General features: G+C 46.5%; 2 protein-coding genes across 2 annotated transcripts; both read right to left on the bottom strand.

The window, feature by feature from the left end:
* Positions 1–497: 497 nt before the first annotated feature.
* On the bottom strand, positions 498–9,949 carry LOC112266074 (T-box transcription factor TBX1-like). Its single transcript, XM_024443561.2, has 7 exons — positions 9,747–9,949; positions 9,530–9,631; positions 9,020–9,191; positions 8,665–8,820; positions 6,064–6,131; positions 662–780; positions 498–511 (listed from the first exon to the last, which is right to left on the bottom strand). Exons 1-7 carry the CDS (start codon positions 9,947–9,949, stop codon positions 498–500), a joined length of 834 nt encoding a protein of 277 aa, XP_024299329.2.
* A 2,054-nt stretch (positions 9,950–12,003) lies between these two features.
* On the bottom strand, positions 12,004–14,632 carry LOC112265202 (apolipoprotein A-I-1). Its single transcript, XM_024442302.2, has 4 exons — positions 14,538–14,632; positions 13,674–13,725; positions 13,331–13,475; positions 12,004–12,960 (listed from the first exon to the last, which is right to left on the bottom strand). The coding sequence occupies exons 2-4, from the start codon at positions 13,714–13,716 to the stop codon at positions 12,360–12,362; spliced, it is 789 nt and encodes a 262-aa protein (XP_024298070.1). The 5' UTR covers positions 13,717–13,725; positions 14,538–14,632; the 3' UTR covers positions 12,004–12,359.
* Between the last annotated feature and the right edge of the window lie 1,074 nt (positions 14,633–15,706).

Below are 15,706 nucleotides of genomic sequence, written 5' to 3'. Positions count from 1 at the left end.
TTATAATAAATCATAAAGCAAAAGAGCAAATTATTTTAAATTGGTCTTTATTGACATCATTTGAATAACAATATTTTCCACTTTAAACAATTAATCCCCCTATATTGCCTCGTGTGCTTTGTGTAAAAAGTCATATCTAAAATCACCAGCCCAAGATGAAACAATCAAAGAAAATAGGCTAAATGATTGAGCTCATAATAGAACATTTCCACTTGGTTCCTTTGAGAAATAATGAAGAGAGATATTCACATATTGAAGGAGAATGTGGGCTACTGTAGGAAGATATTTAGCAATGGAACTATGTAAGACATTCCCTCCTCTCATCCCAGGTTCAGTCTCTCTGAAATGCCTGGACATTCCCAGAGAGTGGGAAGGGGGATGAAAGTCAAAGGTGGAAAAATATTATTCTCCACATCCTTTCTCTCACTGGTACAGTTGATGTCTTCCCTGCAGTGGTGGCCTAGTTCACGATGCGCTGTTGATAGAGAGGCAATGTTTTAATCCTCTAATCCTACAGAGGAGGAAACCAAGAGCACCTATGTAAAATATAATTTCTCTGACCAAGATTAGTTCACATTGTGGAGTGACAGTGACGTATTAAGGGCTGTATATTGCCTTAAAAAAAAGCTCAGTATTTCATTCCTGGGTCTCAGTCGCTCACTTGATAGACTCTTTAAGTTCTGTGCTCGCTGCTCTCCCGACATACTGTCAGGCTCGTGGCTGCCCTCCTGTGGCTGCCAGGTGGGCAGAGAGTGACGCAGGGGCCTGGCACTGCCCACCCTGAACACACAACAACACACAGTCACATTACAATCAAAGGAGTGTTAGGCAGAATTGCAACAGGTTCAAAACAGGTTACCACCATTAGTCACCTTTTATCTGATCATGGTACGCTTGGCTTTACTAACCAATGGCTTACTTTATCAAGCCTAATTGAGTGTCTGCTGTGTTGTCATATGTAGAGGCCAGAGTCAAAGTTCAGGTATCATATTGCGAATGATCCTTAACCTGAATGTCAGGTGATAAGGGAGAGAGCGATAAGGATGTTGTTACGGTTTTCTAGTGGTGATGAAGGAGAGTCGGACCAAACTGCAGCGTGTCGATTTAGATTCATGTTTAATCAAACGAAGAAACACGAACACTACACAAAACAATAAACGTAATCGAAACCGAAACAGCCTATCTAGTGCAAACTAACCGAGAGTACACATAGGACACTAAGGACAATCACCCACGACAAACTCAAAGAATATGGCTGCCTAAATATGGTTCCCAATCAGAGACAACGATAAGCATCTGCCTCTGATTGAGAACCACTCCAGACAGCCATAGACTTTGCTAGATAACCCACTAAGCTACAATCCCAATACCACCACCAAAACCCCAAGACAAACACACCACAATTACAAAAACCCCATGCCACACCCTGGCCTGACCAAATACATAAAGATAAACACAAAATACTTTGACCAGGGCGTGACAGAACCCCCCTAAGGTGCGGACTCCCGAACGCACAACCTAAACCTGTAGGGGAGGGTCTGGGTGGGCATCTGTCCGCAGTGGCGGCTCTGGTGCTGGACGTGGACCCCACTCCATAATTGTCTTAGTCCACCTCCTTAGTGTCCCTTGAGTGGCGACCCTCGCCGCTAACCTTGGCCTAGGAAACCTAACAACGGGCCCCACTGGACTGAGGTAGCTCGGGACCGAGGGGAAGCTCGGGACCGAGGGGAAGCTCGGGAGTGAGAGGAAGCTCGGGAGTGAGAGGAAGCTCGGGAGTGAGAGGAAGCTCGGGAGTGAGAGGAAGCTCAGGAGTGAGAGGAAGCTCAGGCAGGTTGATGGATCTACCAGATCCTGGCTGGCTGGTGGTTCCGGCAGATCCTGGCTGACTGGCACTTCTGGCGGATCCTGGCTGACTGGTGGATCCTGGCAGACTGGCGGATCCTGGCAGACTGGCGGATCCTGGCTGAATGGCGGATCTAACTGATCCTGGCAGACTGGCGGATCCTGGCTGACTGGCAGATCCTGGCCGACTGGCAGATCCTGGCCGACTGGCAGATCCTGGCCGACTGGCAGATCCTGGCCGACTGGCAGTTCTGGCGGATCCTGGCCGACTGGCGGATCCTGGCCGACTGGCGGATCCTGGCTGACTGGCAGTTCTGGCGGATCCTGGCTGACTGGTGGATCCTGGCTGACTGGCGGATCCTGGCAGACTGGCGGATCCTGGCTGACTGGCACTTCTGGCGGATCCTGGCTGACTGGTGGATCCTGGCAGACTGGCGGATCCTGGCGGATCCTGGCAGACTGGCGGATCCTGGCTGAATGGCGGATCTAACTGATCCTGGCAGACTGGCGGATCCTGGCTGACTGGCAGATCCTGGCCGACTGGCAGATCCTGGCCGACTGGCAGATCTGGCGGATCCTGGCAGATCTGGCGGATCCTGGCAGATCTGGCGGATCCTGGCAGACTGGCGGATCCTGGCAGACTGGCAGTTCTGGCGGATCCTGGCCGACTGGTGGATCCTGGTTGACTGGCAGTTCTGGCAGATCCCGGCTGACTGGCGGATCTGGAAGAGTCTGATTGACTGGCAGATCTGGAAGAGTCTGGTTGACTGGCAGATCTGGAAGAATCTGGTTGACTGGCAGATCTGGCGGCGCTGGGCAGACTGGCGGCGCTGGGCAGACTGGCGGCGCTGGGCAGACTGGAGGCGCTGGGCAGACTGGCGGCGCTGGGCAGACTGGCGGCGCTGGGCAGACTGGCGGCGCTGGGCAGACTGGCGGCGCTGGGCAGACTGGCGACGCTGGGCAGACTGGCGACGCTGGGCAGACTGGCGACGCTGGGCAGACTGGCGACGCTGGGCAGACTGGCGACGCTGGGCAGACTGGCGACGCTGGGCAGACTGGCGACGCTGGGCAGACTGGCGACGCTGGGCAGACTGGCGGTGCTGGGCAGACTGGCGGCACTAGCTGCTCCATATAGGCTGACAGCTCTGGCGGCTTCTTACAGACTGACCGCTCTGGCGGCTCCGTGCTGACTGGCAGCTCCTTGCAGACTGGCAGCTCCTTACAGACTGACAGCTCCTTGCAGACTGACAGCTCCTTGCAGACTGACAGCTCCGTGCAGACTGACAGCTCCGTGCAGACTGACAGCTCCGTGCAGACTGGCAGCTCCTTGCAGACTGGCAGCTCCTTGCAGACTGGCAGCTCCATGCAGACTGGCAGCTCCATGCAGACTGGCTGCTCTATGCAGACTGACAGCTCTGGCTGCTTCATGCAGACTGACAGCTCTGGCTGCTCCATGTAGACTGGCTGCTTCATGCAGACTGGCAGCTCGGGCTGCTTCATGTAGACTGGCTGCTTCATGCAGACTGACAGCTCTGGCTGCTTCATGCAGACTGGCAGCTCTGGCTGCGCTGAACAGGCGGGAGACTCCTGCAGCGCTGTGTCGGAGGAAGGCTCTGGCTGCGCTGAACAGGCGGGAGACTCCGGCAGCGCTGTAGAGGAGGAAGGCTCTGGCTGCGCTGAACAGGCGGGAGACTCCAGCAGCGCAGGAGAGGAGAAAAGCGCTGGCTGCGCTGAACAGGCGAGGCACACTGAAGGCCTGGTGCGTGGTGCTGGAACTGGTGGTACTGGATCGAGGACACGCACAGGAAGCCTGGTGCGGGGAGCTGCTACCGGAGGACTGGAGTGTGAAGGTGGCACAGGATGGGCTAGACCGTGAAGGCGTACTGGAGATCTTGAGAGCAGTGTTGGCACAGGACTTGCAAGGCTAGGGATGTGCACAGGAGGCCTGGTGCGTGAGGCTGGCACCAACTTCACCAGCCGACTAACACGCACCTCAGGAAGAGTATGGAGCGCTAACCCAGGTGCCATCAAATCCCCAACACGTTCCGTCGGGCGAATTCCATGCAAAAAGCACCAACACAGCAACTCCCTCATTTCTCTCTCCTCCAATTTCCCCATTAACTCCTTCACAGTCTCTGTTTCGCTCACCTCCAACACCGGCTCTGGTCTCCTCCTCGGCTCCTCACGATAAACAGGGAGAGTTGGCTCAGGTCTGACTCCTGACTCTGCCACACTCTCCCTGAGCCCCCCCCCCCAAGAAATTTTTGGGGCTGATTCTCAGGCTTCCATCCGCTACGCCGTGCTGCCTCCTCATATCTGCGCCTCTCAGCTTTCGCCGCCTCCAGTTCTTCCTTGGGGCGGCGATATTCTCCAGGCTGATTCCAGGGTCCTTTACCGTCCAGTTCTTCCTCCCATGTCCATTTCTCCAGGTGGTGCAGCCTCTCCCACTGCAGCTGCTGCTGCTCCTGCTGCTGCTGCCTCTGTTGCCTCTCCTGTGGCTCCTGCCTGTTAACACGCTGCTTGGTCCGTTGGTGGTGGGTGATTCTGTTACGGTTTTCTAGTGGTGATGAAGGAGAGTCGGACCAAACTGCAGCGTGTCGATTTAGATTCATGTTTAATCAAACGAAGAAACACGAACACTACACAAAACAATAAACGTAATCGAAACCGAAACAGCCTATCTAGTGCAAACTAACCGAGAGTACACATAGGACACTAAGGACAATCACCCACGACAAACTCAAAGAATATGGCTGCCTAAATATGGTTCCCAATCAGAGACAACGATAAGCATCTGCCTCTGATTGAGAACCACTCCAGACAGCCATAGACTTTGCTAGATAACCCACTAAGCTACAATCCCAATACCACCACCAAAACCCCAAGACAAACACACCACAATTACAAAAACCCCATGCCACACCCTGGCCTGACCAAATACATAAAGATAAACACAAAATACTTTGACCAGGGCGTGACAGATGTACAATGGTGCAGTTATTATTTAGTTGAGCGTTTTCATAGAACAATCTAGATTTGATATTAATTATATACGGCTGCTGTCCCTGAACAGGGACCAAATCAGCGGAAATTTCAGAGCGCCAACTAATAGTACTCGATACAACTCAAACTTTCATTAAAACACACATGCAGGGTACTCAATTAAAGCTACACTCGTTGTGAATCTAGCCAACATGTCAGATTTGTAAAATGCTTTTCGGCGAAAGCATGAGAAGCTATTATCTGATAGCATGCAACCCCCGAAATAACCAAATGGGATGTAAACAGAAATAATTAGCGTAGCCGGCGCTACACAAAACGCAGAAATAAAATATAAAACATTCATTACCTTTGATGAGCTTCTTTGTTGGCACTCCTATATGTCCCATAAACATCACAATTGGGTCTTTTTTCGATTAAATCCGTCCATGTATACCAAAAATGTCCATTTATGAAACCCGTCTGATCCAGGAAAAAGAACCTTTCTAAAACGCAACGGCGTTTTTTTTTAATTAAAAAAGTTGCCTATAAACTTTGACAAAACACTTCAAACTACCTTTGTAAACTAACTTTAGGTATTAATAAACGTTAATAATCGATCAAATTGATCACAGGGCAATCTGTATTCGATAGCAGCAAGTCTTGAAATCATCATCCATATTCTCCCTTTCATAACTTCCTTCGGTGGACCCCAAGACAGGAAGTGCCTATTCGTCATCCCACCAAGGATAAACTACAACTGAATTGCCAGTACTGGCGACATCGTGAGGAAGCTGTAGGCATTGTAAACGGGGCTCTATCTATTTTCCCTTGCCATAGACAATACAGAGACTGGCGGATGGATATTTTTTTGTGTTTTTGGTGAACAGTTTTCCTTGCGATTTTGTCTCCTAAACACGTTCTGTTATAGCCACAGACATGATTTGACCAGTTTTAGAGACTTCAGAGTGTTTTCTATCCACACATACTAATCATATGCATTTACTATATTCCTTGCATGAGTAGCAGGACGTTGAAATCTTGCGCGATTTTTAACAAAAAGCTGGGAAAATTCGCAGCCTCCCTAACAGGTTCTGTAGGAGGGAAACCCCCTGAATCCAACAATCAGTCCTCAATGTCTGAATATGGTTGTTGTCCTTTGACTTTTGTTTTCAACGTATCACCAAAATCATTCTGACATTTTAGACACTAACGAACAAAGAACATGTTAATTTATTTTACCAGGCGTCAGGATCAGTAGTTCGGAAGCCCTTGGCAAACGGGTTACTGGCTATCTTCAACTGGGTGATCTGAGAGAGAGAGAGAGAGATTTTTGATTTGAACAGGATCCCTCGTCAATGGCGACAGCTAGTCTCATTGGGGTCTGACACATAATGAAAAAGACATTATAGACAAAAGACTTTAAAATGTACATACATTTAAAAACATTAACATGTAGTGTGTGTGTGTGTGTGTGTGTGTGTGTGTGTGTGTGTGTGTGTGTGTGTGTGTGTGTGTGTGTGTGTGTGTGTGTGTGTGTATCTATCAGTTAAACATACATTTCAGCACATACACACAAAAAGTAGGTCACATGGGAGGCAGTCGTTTTGCCGCGAGGTGTTGCTTTATTCGCGTTTTGAAACCAGGTTTCCTGTTCACTTGCGCTACATGAGATGGGAGGGAGTTCCATTTAATCATGGCTCTTTATAATACTTTACGTTTCCTTGAATTTGTTCTGGACCTGGGGACAGTGAAAAGACCCCTGGTGGCATGTCTGTTGGTGTAATTTTGTGTGTCAGTGCTGTATGTAAGTTGACTATGAAAACAGTTTGGAATTTCCAATACATTATTTCTTATAAAAACTAGAAGTGATGCAGTCAGTCTTTCCTCAACTCTTAGCCAAAAGAGACTATCATGCATAGTATTGATATTAGCCCTCTGATTACAATGAAGAGCAAAACTTGCCGCTCTGTTCAAGGCCAGCTGCAGCTTAACAAGATCCTTCTTTGCGACACTTGACCATATGACTGGACAATAATCAAGATAAGATTAAACTGGAGTCTGCAGGAGTGTGGTCTCCAAAAAGCTGAGCATCTCTTTATCACAGACAGACACTCCCCATCTTTACAACCATTGAATCAATCTAAGGTAACAAACACTTAAGTAATTTAGCCTACTCAACTTGCTAAACAGCCATGCCATTCATATTCAGCTGAGGTTTAGAACAGGGAATGATATACATGTACCAAATAGAATGCTCTTAGTTTTAGAGATGTTCAGGACCAGTTTATTACTGGCCACCCATTCTAAAACTGACTGTAACTCTTTGTTTAGGAGGAATCATCATACAGGCTTTGTTTAATGCCAGTGTTAGGTCATTTTACATTTTACAACACTGCTTAACATTAGAGAAGCTTCCATTAAAGAAAACCCACTGTGTTCTGGTTAGATAGCTCTGAATCCACGATATGCTGAAAGTCTGTTGTTAATTTGTTTACAGAGAAAAGCATTGTATTTGGTCAAACACAGTTTTTTCCTACAGTTTGCTAAGAGCTGGCAGCAAGCTGATAGGTTGGCTGTTAGAAACAGTAAAGGTCCATTCTTTGGTAGCGGAATGACTTTGGCATCCCTCCAGGCCTGAGGACAAACACTTTCCGCTAGGCTCAGATTAAACATATGACAGATAGGAGGTTTGACATTATTGATCGATAACAATCATTTTCCCACCTCTCCCACACAAACTTTACCAAATACAAACGTTTTATGCTTTTCTTTCATTATTTCATTTTTTTATGCATGAATACGATGTCTCACTGTTTGTTGTTGGCATTTCCTGCCTAAGGTTGCCCACTTCACCAATTAAGTAATCAGTAAAGTAATTGGCAACAACAAATGGTTTTGTGATGAATAAGGCATCTGATTAGATGAAAGATGGAGTTGAATTTGTCTTTCTGCCCATAATTTCATTTAAAGTAATGTGATCATCTTTATATCATTGATCTTGGCTTCATAATACAGTTTCTTCTTCTTTTTGTTAACTTTAGTCATATAATTTCTCAATTTGCAGTAAGTCAGCCAGACTTATTAGCCACTCCTTTTTCCCCATCTATTTCAAGCATACAGTTTTTAAATTCCTCGTCAATCCATGAAGCCTTAACAGCTTTAACAGCTTCTTAACAAGTGGACGTTTATCAATAATTGTAAGGAGCAATTTCATAAATTCATCAAGTGCAGCGTCTGGATGCTCCTTATTTATCACATCAGACCAACACATATTTTTAACATCATCCACATAAGAGTCAGCTAAATCGTTTGTATGATCTCTTACACAATATTTTAGGCCCAGTTTTTGGAACTGTGGCTTTCCTGGATATAGCCACTGTATTGTGATCACTTTATCCAATGGGCACGGATACAGCTTTAGAACAAAGTTCTACAGTATTAGTAAAAATGTGGATGATATAGTTCCTGTTGTGTTTGAAAACAACCTGGTAAATTGATTAATAACCTGAACCAGATTACAGTTACTGGTTACAGTGAGAATCTTCCCCTTGATGAAAATCTGTCAATATTCAGGTCCCCAAGAAAGTAGACCTCTCTGTTTACATCACATACTCTATCAAGCATTTCACATTTTAACTTTATTTCTAAGGCTACATATATTAATATGGGGTATTTTTGGCCCTTTCCTAGGTAAAGAGAGAGAGAGAGAACATTATCTGTCATCAATTTCAAGGCAGCATGTAGGGTGAATCTCCAATAGACATAATTCATACAAGACTGGACTATTTTGTCTCTGCAACATCATATGTAGTGACAGTTATAACATAGTCATTACATTACCCTGTGGTTCTGGTAGGCAGTGACCGCTATGAAGCGTGTTTCCAGGAAGGAGAAGGTGCAGAAGTTGCGGTGGGCATGAAGCTGGCTATCCCGCCGTGGGTCCACATACACCACATGGAATCGAGGCTGGTAACGATGCATGGAGTTCAAGATCATCTGGGTGTTTGACAAACAATCACAATGCACATTACATCCACACACAGGCACAAAGACTCAGAAATACAAAGAATGTATAAAGAACACGAGGAAGTACTGATTGTAAAGATGTGTGTGTCTGGACTGGTCGGTGTGTGTGTGTGTCTGCGTCTGGACTGGTCGGTGTGTGTGTGTGTGTATGTGTGTGTGCTTGTCTTACATGTCCATTGTCATCTAGCAGGTTGTTGGTCAGTTTGAGTGCGTCGAAGGAGACCATCTGTTTCATCCACTGGGAGCCTCTGGCGGGGGAGTCAGGGTGGAAGTGCATCCTCCCCGGGGCCGCCACGTCGGCCCGGCCTGCCACCAGCCACGAGGAGCTGTGGAACGCATATCTACATACAGGAGAGCAAAGATTCTATATTCATTGGTTGCAAGTTGTGTCACTCCACTATTGAAAGTTCTGTTACATCAGGCTGAAAGTTCTACTGAATACATTCTCCATTGGCGCTGATTAAGATTTTGTGCATTATCTGGTACATATTATGTGGTACAATCAAGAAGAGGCTGCCAGGGTATGTACTGTACACCATAACCACAATATACCATATGATGATTCCACACAAACACTATTATGTGTAGATCTAGTGTATGTATCTTATGCTGGCAGAGTGTGGGTAAAACCACAGAGCCTATAAATCACATTCTATGTAAGTCTATGGAGAAAACTCACCTGTATCTCTTGTCATCCACAGGGATGAAGTCCATGAGCAGCACATACTCCGCTGCAGGGTCCATCCCTGAGATACTCACCTGGAAGGTAGGGAACATCCTCCTACAAGGACCATGCATGACTCAGCAGCAACACAGTGATATGTGATTAGTTCAACCACAGTGAGTGTGTGTGTTTATGTGTGTGTGTGTGTCCATTTGTGTTAGCATGTTCCTACCTCCCAGCCTTGGTGACGATCATCTCTGTGCCCAGCTGGTCAAACTGTTGCCACAGCGTGTGCATCTCCAGCTGAACTGTGACCCCTGTGACCTGGGGGGCTTTGGCACAGGTGGCCCCACCAGCTTCTGCACAGCAGGGCAGCGTGAGGGCACACCTGTGAGACAGCTGGGGAACTGGAGAGGAGAGGAGGAAAAAACACATGAAAAACAGGATTTCCCAAGAAAAGTCAGGTAGGAACCAATGAATTCAAACTAACGCAGTGAAGCTCCAGTACCATCCATACTGTTTGTGTTACAGTCAGAATCTCCAGTGGTGGGGAAACGCTTCAGATTTCTCCACTTTCAATTTCCATCAATTGGTCTTCTGTTCCACTGTTCACTGACCAGTCTGATGTCCGGTTTAGAGTAGAACTGTGACCACATCAAATCCCCTGCTTTAGTCTCAGACCGTTAGCTGTCCTTAGAGAAGCAGAGTGTCTGTGTGGTTGAGGGTACCACTGACTGGGTCTGGGACACAGAGGACTGGAACACCAAGCAGGCTTTATACAGGCTGGGACACTCAAGGGACCCTCGATCCCACCTCATCCATTACACTGTAATAAAGCCCACTGACATGCAATATTAACATACTCGCACACACAAGGACACACACACGCACACACACTGAGAGGGATAAAACACACACTCTGCACATATACATAGAGACATGCACATGAGATGTGACAGAGGAGGAATGAAAACATTTACTACTGCTTTCAGACAATTCTTTACAGTTTTATACCATGATAGGATGCACAAAGTGTTATTTTCGTTGAGATGCACTTCACTTTTTAGAAGTAGGTCATTAATTACACTAGTTGTCCTCCGTTATTGAGTGAGGACAGACATCCGACAGAGAGCCGCTGCTGCTATTGATGGAAAAAAAATATATTTTCAACACCATGCTAATTGCTATCTTCAACTCGAATCTAAAGTTGCCTTGAGATGGTCACCAAAAGAGCTTCACCGTGTCTCGTCTGGGAGGAATTCTTATACGTGCCGTATCCATAGGAATAATCTAATAACAACATCTGCCATTTAAAAGATGCTTTTATCCAAAGCAACCTACAGTCATGCGCGTATATATTTGTCCTATGGGTGGCCTCGGGAAGCGAACTCAGTCATTAACAACAACAAAAAGAACAGTGAAGACAAACCACGAAAACAGTAAGAGAATCACGTTGCAAAACACATTAAAAACAAACCAAAAACCAAATAGCAGTGGATACAAGTTTATAGTCCAGTTAGTACAGGTTTATTATCAAAACTATTACAACTGAGCAGTAGATAGCAGCAGATATTATTTGATAATACTGTCGGTGCAGATAACAGCACCCACAATCCTGATGTTAGAAGCACCATACTCTACCAACTCAGCCGTTGAAGGCCCATTCCTACCCTCTTGCTTATTATCATGGATTGTTACTTGTGAGGGGACAGAAGTTGGTATTAGTGGAAGAAGTCTACTCTATAAAGAACCAACTTATGTTTAGATGGCATGACTGATAATCAACCGTAGAAGTCAATTGTAAACTCAAGAAGTTAATTTTTTTCCCTCCACAGTCATACCCCCTCCCAATGCTCCGGTGTGTGTTTGTGTGTGTGTGTGTGTGTGTGTGTGTGTGTGTGTGTGTGTGTGTGTGTGTGTGTGTACTCTGTGATGGGAGGGTGATGATGGGGCTCAGCCTGAGAGGTGCTGAGTAGCACCCCATCCATCTAACACCGTCTCTAATGAAACTCTACGGGTCACAGCCTGCCAACACACTGACACCTCCTCCTTATTAACCCATTCATCAACCCTCTATGGCTATTAACACCACGACTCACATGAACTCCCATGATCTCCATGAATGGTCGCTGGTTTTCAGAGAAAATGATTAGAAAAGTCCATTCGTTAAAAATAATCTAACTTTCAGATGAACCGTTCTTTTAAACCATTACTGTTACAGTGACGTGATATCCGTGTAAGAGACGTTTGTTCATTTCATTACATGCAATAGTTGCATCACTTCATTTTGATCATGTTGCGATCATAGAAAATAGAAAAATCATAGAACGCATATCGTTTTAGAACACAGAAGTGTGTGATACGAGATGTTCATACATAAACCCAACATGGCTATTTTGTCACAGAGCGCCTGTTAGTTGTGAGAGCCACATGTAAAAGCTTGTTCTAAACAATATACAATCCAAAGAAGTCAAACTCAGAGAATGAAATAGTATGAAACAGTATGATGTTTATTGAGCTGTTTTGAAGCACACAGCTATCTTGAACAAGCAGCAACACTAGAATATTCACACTTGATGTTCATAGTACAGTCAACATTATGCAGGCCCAGGATTGTGCACACAGGCCCTGAACACAACTCAAAACTGAATGTATGCAATAGTGCGTTAGTGTCTGCGCTTGTGTGTGCTTGAGCGCATATGGTGGTGCGTTAGAGAGAGCAAGAGTCCTGCCATGCCGCTGCAGAGGAAGTGCATCAGTTTGGCATTGGCGTGGTACGTATGGTGTGTGAGTCAGTGTGAGTGAGACGGGAAGGGAGGGAGGGAGGGTCCTGCTGAGAGCGTGTTTATGCCTTCATGGCCTGGCTGATGGTCTCGTAGAAAGCCAGGAGCTTTTGCTTGGCCTGTTCGGCTGCGGGGCCCACCTGGCCCTTGAAGTCCTCAGACAGGGGAGACACCTTCTCACGCACCTCTCCAACAGCCTTGATCATCTGCTCCTTGTACTCCTCAGCGTAGGGGGCGGCCAGGGTCCTCAGCTCCTCCAGACGCTCGGTCAGCTTGGCACGGACAATCTCCACAATGGGCATGAGCTTGGTCTTGGTCTCCTCCACGTTGATGGCCACCTTGGCGCGCAACTCCTCCACAACGGGCTCCATCTTGGCCCTGAAGGCCTCCAACTCGGTCCGGCGCAGTTCGATGTGCTCCTTGATCAGGGGCTCCAGCTTCTTGCGGTACTCATCTATGTGCTTGTCCAGGACTTCCTTGAGTTCGGCGCGCTTGGGCTCCAGCTGGGAGCGCAGCTCCTCCAAGTCCTTCGTGACCTCAGCGCGCACGGCGGCGGTGGCGTCAGTCAACTGGGTGCCGAAGGCTTCGCTGTAGGGGGCCAGGGACTGAGAGGTGGCATCAGCATACTGCTGGAGGTTGTCAAGGCTCTGGGTCAGCTGCATCCTGAGAGGAACACCAAGAAGAGGAGAGAGAGAGGGAGAGAGAGAGAGAGAGAGAGAGAGAGAGAGAAAGGGAGATAGAGAAAGGGAGATAGAGAAGAGGGAGAGAGGGAGACAGAGAGAGATAGAGAGAGGGAGAGGGAGGGAGAGAGAGGGAGAGGGAGGGAGAGAGAGAGAGAGGGTGGGAGAGAGATATTGGTTTAGTTATCTGTGGAGGTTGGGCACCATTGAATTGAACCTTTTAAATTTGAATGGAGTGAGTGAGTGAGTGAGTGAGTGAGTGAGTGAGTGAGTGAGTGAGTGAGTGAGTGAGTGAGTGAGTGAGTGAAGAGGGAACGAGAAGATAGAGAAGACTAAATGAAACATGTCCTTACTTGTACTCTTTGTACTCTGTGTCATCTAGAAGGTCAATGGACCTCTGTGCGGTCAACTTCACCTGAGCTATGTACATGCTCAAGGCTGCCTTCACATGCTCCAGCTGAGAGGGAGCATCAGCCTGCATAGGAAAAGCCTGGGTACCTGGGAGAGGAGAGAGAGGGTCAGGCATTGGTTGGGAAACAGTGGTGAATGGCCCAGCACTTTAAAAGAATTGAGTAAGATTTCATTTTAAATTGTTCAATATACCAGAGCATGGTACACACACACACACATGATGCATTAAAATGTCATTACTACATTATCAATTTGGCAGCACTATGACAAGGCTGGGATACTAACCTGCGGCCAGCAGGATGGTTAGTGCGAGAGCCAGGAATTTCATGATGGAGGTCTGAGAGGAAAGAAGAGAACGGATGGTGAGCAATGAGCCCGACAAGAATTCCAATATTCGCAATTGAAACAGTGAACCATGGGAAGTCAAGATTGAATGGTTAAAAATACATTTAGAGCTAACAATATTTGAACAGTGCAACAAATGACTAATTGCAAAACACTCTAAAATAAACTTTAAATGTCACCAAAACCAAACAAGCCAATAATTCAAAGTCATTCTCCAGTTATTTGGAGAATCACAAGGAGCAAACCCACAAAGACACACAACTCCAGGCTGCCCTCAATCAGTTCACCCCATGCCATATGTCAGCCTATTAAAAGGACCTCTAATCTGGTCAGATTACACAGAGCTGGATAGAGCTATACTGTTCCTACAAAGAGATTAACCCTCAACTCCTACCACCTAATCCCCAATCCCTGCACTAAGACAGACACATCACTGGATCACTGTGGCCCGGACAGAGGTTACACAGAGTAATTCCAGAAAGCTATTGGCATAGGAAGAGAATTAGCGACATATTTTTTTCTAGGACATTTAATAACATTATTTCTCCATTGTTCCCTTCCATTTCTCTGGTAAATTATAGTAAACTGTCTGAAAGAAGTATTGCTAAAGCGATAACTGCTGCCTAATGTATTTGTAACAGTTCATATCAAAGTGGTAATAAGCGTTCCAAATAACAGACAAAAAAGTTTCCTGAAAAATTCTAGTCTGCATTTCCCTCTCCTAGTTCCTCAGTCCTCTGCATATGCAGACCAAGTCTTTGGCCTCTAGCCCCAGCCCTTAGCTCTCCCAATCTGTTCTCTTACCTGGTGGGTGATTGGTCGTTATGAGACTGGGGAACAGGAGAGCCAGCTCTGTTTTTTTATAGGGCTGGAGCAGCAGGAGGGGGGAGAGGTGTGAGAGGTTGTGTGCCTCCGTGGAGGTGGACCTCACCCCCACACCGTCTCACAGGGAGGAGCCGGGTACAATGGTCACCTGCTGAGTGCATTCAAGGGGAGTCAGCAAAGTGAAATGCTGTAGACAAACACTCCCACGCTAGTGTACGCGCACACACACACACACACACACACACTCGTACGCACACACACTTGTCTGTGTGTGCATTATCTTGGATAATCAAATGTTCTTGTGTCTTTCTAAATGGCTACCTATTCTAATTGGGATATGGTTTAATTTTCAGGTGAATAATTACAATCTCCACTCTGGCTGTGCTCCCAATGCCACATTCAACTCAATCACCTTGTGTGATGGTAAAACTTTCACACACAAAACAACCACCATGTGCTCCATGATTGCTTGGGACATTTGGCCTCCAGGACAATGGCCATTCTTGCCTGGTCCTGCTGGTCGACCTGAACTACTATCTCCTGTGGCATTACTGTGAGACATGAAAGGGCCAGACATACTGAGCAGGAGCCAGGGAGATGGGCCAGACAGCATGGGAGAGAGAGGTGACAGGAGCACCCTGAGGATGCGTTAGCATCTTGATGCTACCAAAGAACATTCACCATTCAAGGAGGAACATCTGTACTCTACGATGTAACTGCAATGATGAGATAGATGTTCTTCTTCTTTGTGTCATACTGTGTTCAACCGCGTTGGAACTTGTCTAGCCATCTTGTCTTTTATTTGTATTTTATTTCACCTTTATTTAACTAGGCAAGCCAGTTAAGAACAAATCCTTATTTGCAATAACGGCCTACCCCTACCCCGTGTGCCGCCCTGTGGGACTCACGGCCGGGTGTGATACACCCTGGATGTCTCAAGAGGAGCACAATGGAAATAAGTCCCAGACTTTATTGTGTGTTGTCCTCCATGATTTTATTCATGTGCGTGTATGGTTTTTTCAAGTTCCATGTGTGCTGTTTTTTTAACTAAACTTAATTAGCCTCAAGCTATCTTGTTCATTTGTTCACTGCATTTTTCACTAAAAAGAGAATGGATTATACATTATTGGAGGGGTTAGGGTTACCAA

Source organism: Oncorhynchus tshawytscha, linkage group LG13 (assembly GCF_018296145.1).
Source record: "Oncorhynchus tshawytscha isolate Ot180627B linkage group LG13, Otsh_v2.0, whole genome shotgun sequence".
In the NCBI taxonomy this organism is placed as follows: domain Eukaryota; kingdom Metazoa; phylum Chordata; class Actinopteri; order Salmoniformes; family Salmonidae; genus Oncorhynchus; species Oncorhynchus tshawytscha.
The sequence above is the reverse complement of the archived record's forward strand: the minus strand, read 5'-3'. Positions and strand labels throughout refer to the sequence as shown.